The sequence below is a fragment of the Sus scrofa genome, chromosome 4, assembly GCF_054392235.1.
Source record: "Sus scrofa isolate SSC_HxYL_T2T_F1_AM1 chromosome 4, Sscrofa_HxYL_maternal_Yorkshire_Landrace_v2.0, whole genome shotgun sequence".
Classification (NCBI taxonomy): domain Eukaryota; kingdom Metazoa; phylum Chordata; class Mammalia; order Artiodactyla; family Suidae; genus Sus; species Sus scrofa.
In genome coordinates this window covers 105,829,001-105,846,411 of record NC_139386.1, presented here as the reverse complement: position 1 = coordinate 105,846,411, position 17,411 = coordinate 105,829,001, and the positions used below count along the sequence as shown (strand labels likewise).

Genomic DNA, 17,411 nt, shown 5'->3' with positions numbered 1-17,411 from the left:
TTGACTTCTTGAAATTTATGTTAAGAAAATAACTGGAGTTCCCATCGTGGCGCAGTGGTTAATGAATCTGACTAGGAACCATGAGGTTGCAGGTTCAATCCCTGGCCTTGCTCAGTGGGTCAAGAATCCGGCATTGCTGTGAGCTGTGGTGTAGGTTGCAGACGTGGCTTGGATCCCGCATTGCTGTGGCTGTGGCATAGGCCGGCGGCTGCAACTCCGATTCGACCCATAGCCTGGGAACCTCCATATGCCACAGGTGCAGCCCTAGAAAAGGCGAAAAGACAAAAAAAAAGAAAAAAAAGAAAAAAAGAAAAGAAAAGAACTAATTCTTACCAAGATTTCCATATAAAAATGTTCATAACATTATTTATAATTATGAAAACTGGAGACTAGGAATAGATTTCAGTTTAAATAAAAGTAATAGAATCTTCAGATACAACAGTATACAGCCTTGAAAACACATGTTCTTTAAAAATATTTACACATAGGAAAGTATATTCAGTATCTTATAATAAACTACAATGGAAAAGAATCTGGAAAAAAATACATATGAATCACTCTGCTGTACACCAGAAACTAACACAACATTGTAAATCAACTCTACTTCAAAACAAAAAAGAAAAAGAAAAAATATATGTGGGAAAATGTTCACAATATTATAGGCGGTACAGAAGCAGATGTTAATATGCTAAAATTCTAATTACAGAAAGAGGCACACACAAAAAAAACTGTCTGAGATGTAACAAAATATGAAGTATATGGGTTTTGATTGGGGTGATGGGATTATTGTAGATTTTAAGTTTCTCTTATGTTTTTCTGTCTTAAAAAATCCTATTTCCCAATTTTTAAAAATCACTTTCTTTGACATAGTAATTTCTTTTCTGGAAATCTAACTTAATGCAGAAAATCCTAGAGGGAAATTTTTTTTATAAAGATCGGCATCATTTATATAGAAAGAAAAAAAAAAAGATGGAGCCAACCAAATATGCAACCAAAGAAAGAAAAATGATCCAAATGGCCAACCTATTAATGAGAGCATTATATAACCATTCAAATTCAATTTATGAAAAAGGTTTGAAAATGTGAAAACATAAACACCAAAGAAAGGCAGAATGGAAAATTGTACATATATTATGAATCTACAATTTTTAAAACTAAGAGTAGATAAAAAGACCAAATGATCACTAAAATAATAACAGTGGTATGACTGTGGATTTTTCTTACACTTTTCCAGACTTTTCAAATGTCTTTACTTTTAAATGTAATCACTTTTTAAATAACTCCCTCCCAAAAATCTTGTAATGGTGCCAGAGAAAATCTACAAAGCATAAATATGATTAATTACATGTAAACATAATAATTCTGTTGCCATATAAACTTACCTTAAAATGTCACAATGTTTGTTTGCAGTTACAACCACTTTCCTTAAATCTCCTAGAAAGTTTATGTCACAGGAGCCATAACATATTTTTTTACTTACTTTATATAGTAACATAATATCCAAAACTTGTGTGATTTACAGGTATTCTTTTCTCTAATAATCATCATAAAGATTAGAAGGTGCTGTAAATTTTGTAATAAAGTAAATGTCCTTCATGTTTCCAATTAAAGATCTAGCAAATAAATAAGGGCATATTCTCAGCAAAGAAAATACAGTAAAAAGTAATAATCAAAATATACATGTCCTCAAACTTCAATGAGTCTCAACACTTTCTGGACAAACAAAAGCATATGAAAACAGAATTAAACAAAAGTTTCTTTGCAGCTTACCACACTTACCATTTAGAGAAGTCAGCAAATTAGCACTACCTAGTTTTCTGGCTATTCATATTCAGAAACTCAACAACGTATTAGTGAGTAAGTAGTCCTCAATTATTCTTAATTGAATAGTGGACAAATACACCAACATGGCAACACCTCCCTGTTAGGTACTGGTTAAAATAGGCTATTTAATCTTTGAGGTTTAAAAGCCTCCCAGAATCTCCTCACAAAAGACAGATGAGGGTAAAAAGAGATGAAAAAGAAGCAAACAACAATTTAAAAATGCACCTGCCTCTGAACAAGGTTGTATACTTTAGAATGTAACCACTGCTTCTTGTACAACACTTTAGTGAGCAAGCAAAATTGTATTTTTAAAGGGATGTTATTTGTTAAAAGACAACGTATTATTAGGAAGACAATATCTGACTCCAATCAAAATATTATCTTCATGTTTCCCTTACCTCACAAAATACACACACACACACACGCTTTCTTCATATGTATAAATACATATGAGGTGGGAGAGCTACTCTTAGCCCAGAAACAGGTTCTGCAACATCCATAGATTCAACCTGTCTTTGTGAGACAATAAGTCCGTCTTGGCATGCTGTTTGGCTGATGCATTCAAAGAACCAGAGTCACTGCCAATATCCTGCAGAAGAAACTGACGTGAAGACCAGAAACTGTCCTAGGCAGTTTCTGGGGAAGGTGCTTCAGTCCAATGGTAATAGAGACACAGGCCTCTCATTGCCTGGCCTAGAGACCGAGGACACCAGAGCTGGACCATGATAACCAGACTGCAGTTCAAAAGTAGCAAGGGATAGTAAAATGACCCCTAAGAGTTTGTATAATCATCTAGTAAAGCCCAAACTTTGAGGAGCTGGTAGAACAGGGTTTTGCCAAGACAAGCACAAGAGGGTGAGGAAGATCTAAGTATGATTAATCAATGCCACCTAAGGCAGCAATTTGGGGTGTGTCCATACTGCACCTTGGTCACTGCCTAGCTGTGAAGAGAAGTTCCTTCAGCTACTGCAGCTAGATCTTCCAAAGGAGATACTTCCACCTTAACTTGTCCTAGATGAGGCTTAACAGCCAGGACTGAGAACACAGCCCTCTCTCTTGCCACAAACCCCACTAACAGACATAATAAACACCACAACATGTGCCAACTTTGTATTTACACCACCACCAAACAAAAGGTTCTTTGTCTTTTCCCCAAGTAAAGTTTTGATACTTCTAAATTCCAAGAGAGAAAGAGAACAGCAGACAAGCCCAGCAGGGGTAATCTGGGAGATTGCTATTTGCTGGTGGCCCTAGAGTCTACTCCCCCAGACTCTACAACTCTTAGTCACCCTGAGTTCAGGGAACTGCTCTCAGAGAGTGTAGATAAGTTACTAAATAACTGCATTTCATATTCCTAATTGTGTATCTTGTCTCCCTGATGATGTCAGTTCCTTGGGGGCAGGATTCTATCTTCCACTCGGTCAATGATTCCCACACAGCTAGAAGAGTAGAACAACCTATACTCCCTACCACATGATGCTAAGGGAAACACACAAATTAAGAATGACAACATACCACAGTCCTCCCTAACACACCACTAACACAGCAGAGCTACAGAGACAATAAATCTTAAAGGCAATAGCTACGGCTCCTACTAAAGTATTATCTAGAAATTTATGTATTTACATATATAAATTAATTAATATAATAATTGCTTTGCTTTTCTCACTCCTAGCTATGGCTTTTACCATGCCCTCTTCTTGGTTTACCCTTCTTTTTAAGGTCACACAGTTGGTATTCTCCTCAAAAAGGAGAGGAGGAGAAAAAGAACAGACCTATAGCAAACCTCCTACCACTGCCAATGAATACTGCAATTGTCCCATCCAGACGCCATAAGCATATGCTTTCAGATCTGAAGCCACTTTCCTCTTCCTATCAAGAACAGCAAAATCAACTGTCTTTGTCAGAGGAACACTCCTGGGCGGCTTCTTACAGACCTCTCATTTCTGCTCAAGAGGTCCCTGGTTCCTCTTTTATTCTCTCTTATTCCATTCACTGCAGCAGCCCAGACACCCCAAAAGCAGGACCGCCTGAAATGAGTGACCTTTCTATCTTTTGCACTAACATATCTGAGGGCAATCCCTGACACCAGATATGCATTCATGGGTTAACAAAACAGACATCCTAAGATAGTATCATTCACAAGGGCTGAGGACAGATTTCTTCAATAGACACCAAAAAGACTGTAACTTCTATGTAGTCTGGCATCTCAGGTAACATTCTGATGGAGAGATAAGGAGGCCTCCATCAAAGTCACACATAACACATACAAGCAGTTCCAAGACTTTGGAAAAATTGCAAAAAAAAAAAAAAAAAAAAAAAAAGAAAAGAAAAAAAATTACTTTACAAGCCTTATAGGGATGCCAAAGCAGCTGCCTCTCCCTGCTAAGTTAGGCATTCAGCATATAGCAAACCTCTTACCACTGCAAAAAGTTAGGCATTCAGCATATAGCAAACCTCCTACCACTGCAAAAAGCAGGCACTTGCAAGGCAGTGGGGGGGAGAGCGACCAAAGGACCAAATCAAAACAACCCATCTCTAGCACTATCATGAAAAATAAGCAAACACAAACAATAAAAGCCCTTGGCTTCCCTAGAGTCACTCTGCAGTGATTCTAAAACTTCCCTAATATAAAAACTACCAGGCTACTTCTTAAATACACAAATTCCCAGACACTATTTCAAACTCACTGAATCAGAATCTCCAGGACAGGATCCTAAGGACTTCTTAAAAGAGAGGTTAGGGAAACACTGCTAAACAAATGCTTCCCACCCACCAGTGACCATCTGGGCAGGGAGGTATAAAACACATAGGGCTAATATGATTAAACCAAGCAATTACCCAAGATGGGATCATCTTCATGCTTCTCATGGATTTAACTCCTTTTATGGAGGGGTAGATATCAGTTCAGTAAAGGGTACCTCTGGATCCCTGTCATCCACAAAGGGCTGAGTATTCTTTGAGACAAATTCCTAAGATGATACCAATGGGTGCAAATCATAAAGAGGCAGATGACAGCTGAATATAAGAAGATCTTTCTAAGAATTAGAGCTGTCCAAATCTAGACTCACCTGCCTCCAGAGGCAAGGCGCTATCTATCATAAGAGGTTTTCAAGGAGAAAAAAGGTGGGATACATCTTAACCAGAATGTTCTAAGAAAATCAGAATCAGCATGGGATGCGTCGAAGGTCTAGGTGAATTTTAAAGTTTCAGCCAACACATAAGTCAACAAAAAGGAAAATTTCAGCTACCCATTAATTAATAAAAAGAGATAGCATAAAAGTCTGTAGGTGGAGTCAGCCTTTCGCTGATCTTTTCTCTTCAGAGCAGAAAGATGCATAAAGACACACCCCTGACTCATCATCACCTTTCTTCAGAAGGTCCCAAAGCTGGGCAAAACACAGCAGGAGTCACAGGTGCTACAACCAGGACCTGCTGCCCAGCTGACTCTGCATGTTGGGCACAGGCCAGAGAAAGGACTGTGTGACATGGTCCCTGCCCTCAAGGAGCAAATTTCATTTTGGAGATAGCTCAAACTCTATGGTTCCCTCAAAATTTTATTTATCATGTCTAACGTTTACGGTTTTGGGTGGTGGTGGTGTTTTTCAAGGAAACTCTCTTGGCAAACATGAAATGAATTAATTCTAATCTTAAAAATACTATTCCAAAAGTCTCTAAAATGTTCAAATCAAATAGGTATGGCAACTCTGAACAATACTGTAGAAACACTGTCACAGTAACACAGTAATACAGGAAGCAGTAGAAGCAACACATGTGAGAGGCAGGGGGTGGACGCCAGTGCCTTTGAGGTTAAATTCCAAAGTCAAAGTGACCTTTATGAACTGCAGAAGTGATCAGAAAAAAATAGAAAGGGAAGAAACCACACGCGCACACACATACATACACACATGGAAACTCAAAGTGGCAAGTTTACATAAAACATCTGGGGAAGGGAAAAATTTGGTTTTTCCCCCCAAATGTCAGGTAAGCAATAACTCTTTCAAATACCATAAAAAAAAAACTCTTAAAATACCAAAGCAGTCCAGAATAAGATAATGACTAAAAGTAACTGTTCAATTAAACAAATGTTTATTGAGTGCCTATTATATGCTAAGGCACCATGTTAGGTACAAAGGTAGGGTTGGGACATTAGAATAAACACAAATGGAAAGACATAATTCTTTTCCTCAAGAAGTGCATATTAACAAAAATCACTTGAGGATGTTCTAAGTGTTTCTGTGTACATGAGCTCATTTGTACAAGAGACAGAAGTGGTGTGGAGAGTGGATGAGGCACTGGATGGAGGACCAGTGAGAGAGAGATTCTAGTCTCAACTCTCTAACTGGCTCAGTGAGTCTGGACAAAGCACCTGAGCAAACAGAGTACCAAAGCAGTGCCCCTCCCACAAGATTATAAGACTGATTAAAAGCCAACCTGGAGAAGAACTCTGGGCTTCTGGCTCCTAGTCCAGTGATCTTTCCAAAATACAATACATATGGTAGACCAATAAAGAGAGAAAAGTAGAAGAAACCCTATGGTTTCAAGTCATTTGCAGAGAAAGGGGAGAAGAGAAGGAGAATCAGGAAAGGGTGGGAGTAAAATGAAGGGTTCGAATTGTGGCATCCGGATAGAAATGCCAAGAAAGGAAACACTTAGATAAGGAATGTACACACAGTATAAGGACAATGTAAAATCTCTGACTATATTCTCATTCAAATCATGGCTTGGAATTTCACTCTTAAAGCATGAAAGACAAATAGACAAAGAGTCCAAAAATGACATATATGAATGAAGCTTGAAGAAAATGAGATAACAGAAGGGGGGCAGTTTATAATAACATCATGCAAACATATGAAGCCCTTCTAAAGAAACAATGTGGATCCACTCTGCCCAGATGAATAAGCAGAAATAATACTATATTCTGTAGCTTTTATGTTAGCAATTTAAAATTTTGGGAGCAGTTAGAAGGCTTAAATATTGGATTAAGACTAGTTTCACTCTGGAAATTATTAAAATTCAATAGGAAAGAACCCATATACACACCTGAAGGCAGAATAATGAAATATCATTGGGTTCCAACCAAGTTACTATATCAGAATCACCTATAAACCTTGAAAAATACAGAATTTCAGATCTACTGTACCAGAATCCCTGGGTGTTGGGTTCAAGAAGCACCCCAGCTGATTTTAATGAAGCCAGAATGTGGTGTTCTGTTCTATCACAGTGGGCAGGGTAAAGGAGGAAGACCACTAGGAATGGCACCAGAGAGTGGGAACTAGATTAATGCAAATTTTGTGGGTAAAATAGAATTTCTGCGGGTGTGATATTTTTAAAATGTATTGTAAGGCTGGTTTGAAGCATCCAAGCATATCCCACTGAATTGAAACATTTGCTAAAGTCCTGAAGTCAGCAACTACAGTGCAGATGAAGCAAAAGTTTCCCCTTTATGCTATAAGAAACCTGCAGAAGAGGCAGTAGAGTGGGAATGGCACAGAGAAATGCCCAGGAGATGTGGGTAAGTGGTTTTTAAAAATAAAAATTAAAAAAAATCAGGAAAAAGAAAAGACTAGAAAAATTACTCTCCTACATCCCCCTCCCAAGTAATAATAATACAGAAAGAACAACAAGAAAAAGGAAAACAGTTTTAGGGTAAATTTTGTCTCCATCTGAAAGAAAAAAATAATTACTCTTTTTGATTTTTTTTCAAAGCAAGAGAAGAATTCAACTGAGAAGTCATCTAGCAGGCAGCAAAACCAAGGGGTCACTTCCCATTGCAAAGCAAGAGAAAACAAGGAGCAAAGAGGTGGTCTTGGATAGCTGTTTAGTCAATCAGACAGATAGGCTGACAGCTCCATGCCTTAGGAACTCAGTGATGTTTAAATTAACAACTGGCCACTAGCCAAATACAGGAACACTCAAAAGTTTGGAAGGGTGTCTTATAATTGGTATCTTGGCAAAACACAATGATAACAGATTGAGAAGACTCACGAAGCTTTCACTTCTAGACTCTGAAAAGATTTAAGATTTGTACCAAGAAATGAGTTTTTAAATCTCTTCTATTTCTGTATAGTTTAGCATGGGAAGAACCCCTGTCTAAAAATCAAAAGATCTAAATCTTGTCCTTTGAGTAACACTCGACTTGTCCACCTAAAAGCTAGGGAGTAATAGCAATACCTCATCAGTGCAGATGTACAGGTCCTAGAATGAGAAGCCCTGTGTGTCAAAGTAATCCTATTCCTGACATGAGTCCTATCACTGAACACTTAATTTAGCAAATCGCTCTGCAAATAGGTTTATAATTTCCTCCAACTGTCCAAAGTGATGTCTTCGGTCCTCTTTATAGGTGAGGAGACTACAAGTCATAAAGATTAACTTATTTACTAAGTCAAGCTAATAGCAGACCAAGGATTGTAACCCTCAGACCAGCCCATTGTTTATACTCCTCTCTATCCAAAATTTACACTTATACCAAAGCCTTCATTCAAAAAGGAAAGGCAAAAATAGTATCATATGTGTTTTGTTAAATGCTTCTGAAGGGACAGTTTTGGTTCATCATCACACAGCATCCTGGTCCACTTCTGAAATTCTTGGGGAACCAGAGGTGTATGGAATTTGAACTTTTCAAGAAGGGTCTGGTTGGGGTTGAACAACCCAGCACTGTAATAAATAACTTTGATCTTTTTTAAACATCTGTGATAGGCATGTTGACTGCCTGTTAACAATGAACAAAGAGCAAATTTTTCTGAAGCTCATCATCTTTTAACTTTCTATTTGCAAAGAGACATAGCTCATGTACTAGTTGTTTTGTCTTTTGGTAATTGTAAAAGTCTTCCTTCAAATTAGACTAGGAAAAGGAGCCCCTTTCAATTCAACAAAATACACACAAGCCACCCTCCCACTGGAAGCAGAGAGTTCAGAAAAAAATAAAACACAGCCCCACCCCCACCCCCAAAAAGACTTTCTAAATACCTTTTGACTGCCATGGGTTTAATATACATTCTCTTAATTAATCCTATTAGCTGGGTAATTTCATTCCTATTTTATTGGTGAGTGCATGCAACAGAACTGGATTTGAACCCAGGATTAAAGAGCAGAGCTCCAAAGCCCAAGCTCTTTCCACTACACACAGTCTGAAGAAATCTGGAATCTATGGCTGTGGGTGGGGATGGGTAAGAGATGATTTGATTTCCTTTCCTTTTCTTTATCCAACCGTGTTCAGAAAGATTGGTTGCAAATATCCAACCGTAAAGGAGCTTTCCAAGGCACCACTTTGAATTAACGTATCCACTTTTCCTCACCCACCCCTGCCCCACCCCCAATCATGCCAAAAGAACAGCAAATGCGGCTGCCAGGTTGGAGGAGTTGGTGATCGTCACACCACATTCCTGGGGCTGGACACAGACTCTGAAACTGCGCCCGAGCTCTGCGCCTCGGAAAGAATAACAGCAGTTGAGATTTTTAAATCATGTGGCTCAGCATGCAGCCACACCAGTTCTCCTGCCTCCACCTTTCAAAGATTCGAGCAAAACTTTACAGCAGATTCACGAGGACCACGGATTCAGAGTGTCAGAGCTCAGGCATGCCGCAAAACCCTGTCCCCATCCAAATCAAACTCACCCACTCAGTCTGTGGGCCTCCCTTTAGCAAAGCTAAGTCTGACTGCGAAGGTGCAAGCCGTTGGGCTCGGAGGCCCTGCCCCCGCTCCCTCCACGCCAGAATCTGGCATTCCTCCGCTCAGCCCATCCGCGGTCCGCGGTCCGCGGCCAGCGATGGTTCCTCTCGGGCAGCCCGCCCTTGGCTCTCCCTCGACCCCAGGAAACGTGGAACCAAAAGAGCACAACTGCCCAACTAGCCGAACTCAAGTGTTCCAGAAAGGAAGTTTCTAAAACTCGCTGCCCAGCCTCCCTACGGCCGAAGAAGCGTGTGTGGGGCCACGGGCCGAGGGGTGCTGGAGGCTGCGGGGAACTCAGGGGAGGGGGCGCGCCCAGAGAGGGGAGGCCCCGATGATGTTCAGACTTGGGGAACCAAGTGGCCTCACCCCGCGCCGACGGCCGAGCCTGGCCTTCTTGCAGTGGAAGACGGAAGGGTGGGAATGGTCGCCCCAGGTGGCCGGCCGGACCGGGCTGGGGCGCAGGGGACAGCAGCCCTCGACCCGATACTCACCACGCGCGGGGGCCGCACGGCACAGCAAGAGCGCCAGCAGCGCCCACAGCGGAGCGGGGCGCAGGGCGGGCATCTTCTCGGTCGCCTCCTCCTCCGCCGCCGCCGCCTGGGCAGATCCACATGGGGAGGGGGTCCCGACAGAGGAGCCCCCACTCTTTCCTCCCCTCCTCCGGCTTCTGCCTCTCACGGCCTCGCGCCTCGTCCCCAAGTTCAGGCTTCACTGCCTCTGCTCCCTACACCCCAAGTCCGCCGTTCCTGGGCCGCCGCCTCAGCCGCCGCCCGAAGTTTGGCTGAAACTTTCTCGAGTGTGCAGCGAAGCAGCCTCGTGTGTCCTTCCGCCTCGGCCGCCTCCTCCCACCGCAAACCCCGCCCCGCTGTCGGCCGCGGCCGGGCTCCGCCGCCTTCGGCACCCAGGGGTTTCCCGCAGGAAGAAGCGCCGGCCCGGGCTGTGCGCGGAGGGATCTACTACGAGTCCTCAGACACCCTCTCCAACTTCTCCAACCCGCGTCGGTTCCGACGCGCCTTAACTCAGTCGGCGCTGGAGCCTCACAGGGCCAGGCCTCAGGCGGAGGGGGTGGGCGTTCGGACTCTGAGCTTCAAACACTAAGTTGCCGAGATCCTGAACTTGCCGGAGAGACAGCCCTCATCCAGTGAGATAGGTATCGCCCTCACACACCCACACATCCACACAATCCAGAGTTGGCCAGAAGAATGCAATAGAGAAGGACCAGTGCTGTCCAGTGTCAAAGAAGGCACTGGAGGCCAAGGTGCCAAAGTCCAATTAAAATGAACAGAGCCATCAACTGGGTTGTGCTGAACCCTTCATTCATTCAGTCAGTCAAGTCAGTCAGCCGGCCAGTCAGTCATTTATTCTAAGCGCCTTACTATGCGTAGCATTATGCCCTGCGCAGTGCGGGCATGATGCCCAAGCTGGTTTTGAGGACTGAACCTTTGCTGCTGCAGGCTGCAGGAGTCAGTGAAAGCTTTCATGAAGGAGCTCAGGCGAGAGCAGGATGTTGAAAGTTTAGTAAAATTTGTATAGGACAGGGAGACCAGCTGTATTCATTGTAAATTGTTGCTAATAGCTAAAAATTAGAAACAGCCTAAATGCCTACCCACAGAGAAATGGATGAATAAGGTATAGTATATTTATAAAATGAAATGCAATACAGCAATTGAAAAGACTATATTCATATATGACAAGAGAGATACATCTTATAAAATGATAGTGAAAAAACTACTTGCAGGAGATATAAAGTATATCATTTCTGTATACTTAAAACTTTTCAAAACAATACTATATATTATTTATGGATGCATACCACACAGTATATAGTAAAATAATATAACCAGAATAGTGGTTACTTCCCTGCAGAAGAGTGAGGGATGTGATTGGGCTTGGATATAAGTGGGTTTGCTACTTGTAAGAAAAGAGCTGAAAAAAAAAACAGAAACAAAAATAAAAAACAAAAAGTTGGTATGAGCATAGCATTCCAGGGAAGAGGCATCATAAAAGCAAATAAGGTAAGGGAATCAGTAGATGAGTTCTGACACTATTAGCAATGAGGGGAGTCAGTGAGGGAAAGGAGGTTGGGACCAGATCACACAGGGCCTTGAATGACAAGACGGGGATGGAGAGTATAGTTATCTCTCAGGTCATAGAAAACCATTGAAGGTTTTTGAACAGGAGTGAGACTTGATGGAAAGGAAAGTTGCTCTGATAATTCTGTGCAAAATTAATTGTCAGGAGCAAAAAGTAAACCAGAGTCCAAGGACCAGTCAGGAGTTTGTGAAACAGTCCAGGCACGAGGTGATGAAGGCCTAAAGTAATGAGGTGAATGTCAGAATGGAAAGGAATGGATGGATCTGAGACAATCTTGAAGGGGGAAAAAAATGGGGGGAGGGGGTAAACCTATGTGACTAACTGGATGTGGGAGTTTAGGATCCTGTTGGGAAGGGGAATCCTACCCACAGAGCCTCTCCCTGGCTTCTATAGGATAAAGCTCGAACTTGTAACAGTGATAGATATAAGGCCTTTACTTCCCTGGGCTCTGCATCTTGTCCTCTCTGCCCCCACTGTGAACTTTACACAATAACAGTACTGAATGACTTGATATTACCCTGAACACATCTTGTTTCAATCTCTGTACCTTCTGTTCCCAGGTTTGGAATGACTCCTGCAGTCCCCTCCTCTTCTCCTCTTGGTGAACTTCTAATCATTCATCCTGCCGGGCCGGAGAAGGTTCTGCAGACACTGTAACACATTTCCACCCCTCACAGATAGTCCCTCCTCTGTACTGCTTCTTTATCTTACACTGTTGTCTGTTTTTCACATAGGACTGTTTGTATTTCTACTTCTCAACCAGATTAGAAAGTCCTCATGAGCAAAGACCATGGCCTTATTCATTCCCAGTATCTGTCACATAAGAACAGAGTGTAAAGCAAAACTAAACAAATGCATGTCAGTATGATCATAGGCCTAGGAAGTTTCAAACTGGATTTTAATAAGCACTTTATAATTGAGAAGCAAGTACTGTTATTGAAAGTAGTCACCTTGGGGTGCTAGAAGTTCTTTTCAAAAATAACATAATTAGTCAAACTTGTTTTGGAATTTCCCCTGTGCAGAAATGTTCAGAGAAAGATGATACCATTACTTTTTAGTTGTTGGCCAGTGGAGTTGCCAGCTTGAGCGTTCTCCTTACGCACTATAGTTCACAATGACTTGGCTGTCTGCAAATTTTCAAAATAACCTGCAAAGATTATATTTGTCACCATTAAAATATATCCAGAAGAATGTAAATGTAATCACCACCAAAGAGCAGTTCCAGAAATGACTGTGGCTATGACCACATTATTAAAATAGGGGTGTAATTTTTCAAGGTGACTGTTTCAAGGAAAGCAATTATTTTGTTCACATATAACTTTTGTTGGACTTATTATGCTATTTTGCTGGATTTGTTATTTGTTATGCACTGCATGCATTCCCGTAAGGACAAAAGGAATAAAGAGTAAATGTTATGAATGGGAGCAGAGGAAGGCTATGACTGAAGATGTATTTGAAAAAAACATATTTTGAGGGAAGCTGTGGATATAAATTGGTAAAAGCAAAACCAAAAGGGAGCTGAAAATCAAGGGAAGAAACTGGAATCAGCAGACTGAGAGATGAGGGCAAGTCAGTCTAACCCATCAACTAGCATTTTGGCGAAACTTACCATGAGCAGATCCTGTAAGAAGAGTTGAGGGGTAAATAAAGAGAAACAAGTAACCAACAATTAATATCCAATGTGACAAATACAATATTGTGGAGTTGCCAGCTTGGGGAACTCTGTGTTGTGTTCCAGTCCTGAGGTGGTCAGGGAAGGTTTCCTGGAAGACCTCCATGGATGGACTAGGCATTGGGGACCAGAAGATTAATGAGGTAAAGAAGAGGCTATTTCTCATGGTTAGAGAGCTAAGCTATCTCAGGCACAGAAAACAAGTGTAGAGGCAGATGAACTAGAGAGACTAGAGATGGTTCCCTCAAGTGGGGAGATAAGAACTTAGGCAAAGGGTGTGTTTGCTCAGAAATGATGGGCATTGGCTCCTCAGGCTAGTAACTTAGAGAGGAAAGGGAGACCAAGGAATCAGCAATGACCTCAGTATCTTGAGGCATGATGAGCTATTCCCAGATATGGGAAATAGAGGAAAAGGAAAAGGAGGTTTGGTGGACTAGACAAGCAGACAAAAGATCAATGTAGCTGGAAGAGGGGAAACTGTTTAGGAGTAGCAGCCATAGCTGCTGACTACTTTAAGGAGAGCTAGGAGGAGCCTGACTGATGAGCAGGATGGAATTGCTCTGAAATATGTTGTCTACTATTGGTCTTCCCCCAAAGCTAAACCTGAATTCCACTGCGTGCATTTAGGTGACTGTTTCCATGATCCCTATAAGAAGTTGGGGGTCCTGTGGCGGTGTCTAAAAACTTGAGTAGCATCTGAGGACACAAAATGCCAGGATTTTCCTGATGATGTCTCAGTAGTTTAATTATTCAACTAGATTGAGGATTGACAGTGTTTGTAGTCAAAGCAAACTCTGCTGCACAAGGGAAATTGGCAGGAACACATTCAGGTGATCCCATAACTAAGTATAGCTACCGCTATTCCTTAAAGTTCCATAGCTTCACTGATACAAAAAAAAAATGAGATCCCATAAACTTTCATCTGGAAAAAATCAGTCTCTAAGACCAAATTAAAATCTACACACCAGTAGGAGTAGAAAAATACAAATAAAAGCCACCACTAATTTTCATTTTGTCAAAACTAAAAATATACATATATGTCTTCACTAATTATAACTCATACATAAAATTGCCTCCCCAAGCAAATTGTAAAATTAGGCACTTATTTGTTCTCATGTCTATTCTCTCAGGTCTAACAAGCTGGAAAAAACCTTCAATGGCAGAGATCCTATGTTATTTGTCTAGTTTGCCCCAGTTTGTAGCACAGTAGTTAGTGCACATAAGTGCTCAACAATACATTTTAAATAAATGTTGAGTGAGGAACACGTATATTTATATGAATTGGAGAGAGGTGTGAGATTGACAGAAAGTGTAGGTGTTTTGGAAAATCCGATGCTGACTCTGCTAAATACTTTATATGTTGAAGAAGAGATCCTGGAAGTATATATAAAGCATAGGTTGATATGTCAAGCTACTCACACATCTCACCATATAACTCAGGAACCCAGCGATGTGTAATGAAGTGTTTGTAGAAGCAGGAATTAAAAGGAAGATTTCTTTGCAAAAAAAAAGCCTTGCATGTGTGCAATGCTTTAGGCTTTCCAAAACACTTTTAAGTGTATTATCTCATTTGATCCCCAAAGCAATCGTGGGAAATAGCCAAGACCATCATTATATTCCCATTTCACAGATGGAGAAACTGAGATAAAGAAGTGTCTTGACTAAAGTTAAATAAGTAATTGGCGACAGAGCTATGACAGAACCCCACTGTTTCTGATTTCTTACTCAGTCTCATTTCATTTTCTTTTCCTGCAACACTGTGAAGCACATCCAAGATGATTTTAGTGTGGAGACCTCTGGGCAGAGCCTCTTATCACTTTCATTTTGGTACAGAACAAGCTGATCCACTGTAACTAGGAAACCTAAGCAACCAAATGCATTCTTTTATTAAAAAGCATTTTTTGGAGTTCCTGTCGTGGCGCAGTGGTTAACGAATCCGACTAGGAACCATGAGGTTGCAGGTTCGATCCCTGCCCTTGCTCAGTGGGTTGACGATCCAGCATTGCCGTGAGCTGTGGTGTAGGTCGCAGACATGGCTCGGATCCTGCGTTGCTGTGGCTCTGGTGTAGGCTAGCAGCTACAGCTCCGATTCGACCCCTAGCCTGGGAACCTCCATATGCCGCGGGAGCGTCCCAAGAAATGGCAAAAAGACAAAAAAAAAAAAAAAAAAAAAAAAGCATTTTTTTAGAGTCTACCCTCTGCAAAGCATGTCCTTGACTCTGTGTCAGTACAGCCAGGAATCAGACCCAGCCCCTTTCTCCAGAGATTATAGCACATTGAGAGAGGCCAACATACAAACAATATAACTACAACAGTGATAAAGCATAGGACCATGGGAAAGTAGAGAGCACTGTGATTAATTCTAAGGCCACTTTCATTTTGTCCTGTCTCCAGCCAGCCCTATATAAATGACTTGAGGTGGCCTGTCCAGCCAAACTATAGACAGTGTGAACACAAGAAACATTTCTTATTCATATGTATAATTCCACAGTAGTTGGTTCTGTTACTTGAATGAAGTCAGTAAGTGTTTAATAAAGAGACATTCAGAGAGGTCCTCAAGTTCAACCAAACAGAGGAAAAGTTCCTAAAGGGAGGAGTTAATCTCAAGATTCAAAGTAGTTTTGAGAATTAGGAGCCAGTGAGGCCCTTTAACTGAACATAGACTCAAATGGGTAATATAGGAATGTGTAATGTGAGCTTCTTGTCATATTTTTGCCCTTTTAGGTATGTGATTATCTCAATTTAACTGATGTCAAGGAGAAAAAAATTTAAGATTATCCTTGAATACTTAAATCTTCCTCATATGCATATAGTATATGATAATGGTACCTATAAAACTTAACTAGGAATCCAAAATTCTCTGCTCCCCCTGAGATAAACAGGAAAGTTAGTATAGGAATGCTCACTCTAGTACTACCGGACTTAAATTTTCTTTTAACTATTTCGTGCTATGCAGTATTACACTTCAATTCCTAAGTGGGTGTGTACTTTTTAGATATACTTGCGTAAAAGAGAATTGACCTGTATGCACCAGGACATCACCCCAATTGAAGAACATCATAAATTCACAACTGTGTAATTATCAAACCACACTATTATTGGAGGAGTTGCAGTGTTCCAGTCACTAAAATGGTTATGCAATGTTGGATATTTGTGAAATGTTAAGGTGTTTGTTCTCAGAAACTATTCAGTTGTTTCCACCCAACATTCTTATATTCTTCCCTCACAATTAGCCAAGAAATTCTTGAACAGTGAGGTCCACGCATACAGAAAGTTTTCACCTTAAAGTTTGGGGGTAAAAGTCTTTAAACTATCTGAGTGCAGATCATATATAAGTCCATTTATGTGGAATTCAAAATAGTTAACTAAGTATGAGGACTGGGCATCAAAAGTAAGGAAAAGAAATCCCAATTTTAAATGTAAGCTTAAAAAAAAAAACCTAAAGCAATTCATCAGGAGATAATTAATGGCTGGCAACGGGTATTTATAATGGGAGCGTACATGTCCTTAACGATGGGGTTTGCCTCTGAAAACATTCTAATTAAAAAGGGAAAGAGTAATTTTATAGGAGAGTACAAATCAGTGGTGTGTATGTGTGCTAATGTGTGCAGAGACAGAGATGGTAATTGCTGGGCTCAGAGCAGGTATCTGTTGCTGAAGATAATGATCTTGTAAATATACCAATAGGGTTTCCAACAAAGCTAAAAGTATATCATTATTATTCACCAGTGTGGGATAGAACATGCGTGAACTTGGAATTCAGCAGGTGAATCTGCTAGGTACCAACTTCGTTTTGTTTTTAATTATTCTGATTTCTGTTAAGAACAATGTAATATGATTACTACGTTTTGCTCAGACCATAGGCCTAATAGTTTTTCTTTCAAACCATTGACTGTTTCTCCGTTATCGTAGTTACTGAATGTCTAAGCAAGAAAAGAACAGAGGCTGGCAAGACAGAGGCTGTTTCCCATATTACCATCTACATCTGAGTCCAGGAAAGCACACCTCACTGCCAAGAAAAGCCCCGTGGACAGTTCACATCCCCTCTGGTATCTTTTGCAAGATATAGTTACCTCAAAAGAGCCTTCCTTGGAGTTCCCATCGTGGCTCAGCTGTTAATGAAACCGACTAGCATCCATGAGGACGCGG

General features: G+C 41.0%; 1 protein-coding gene across 1 annotated transcript in view; it reads right to left on the bottom strand.

Moving 5' to 3' along the window:
• Window positions 1-10,312, bottom strand: part of NOTCH2 (notch receptor 2) — a 168,168-nt gene extending 157,856 nt beyond the window's left edge. Inside the window, exon 1 of the mRNA XM_021090689.2 lies at window positions 9,988-10,312. Within this exon, the coding sequence (XP_020946348.1) occupies window positions 9,988-10,060 (73 nt within the window). The 5' untranslated portion in view covers window positions 10,061-10,312. The remainder of the gene's footprint in view (window positions 1-9,987) is intronic.
• Window positions 10,313-17,411: the final 7,099 nt, after the last annotated feature.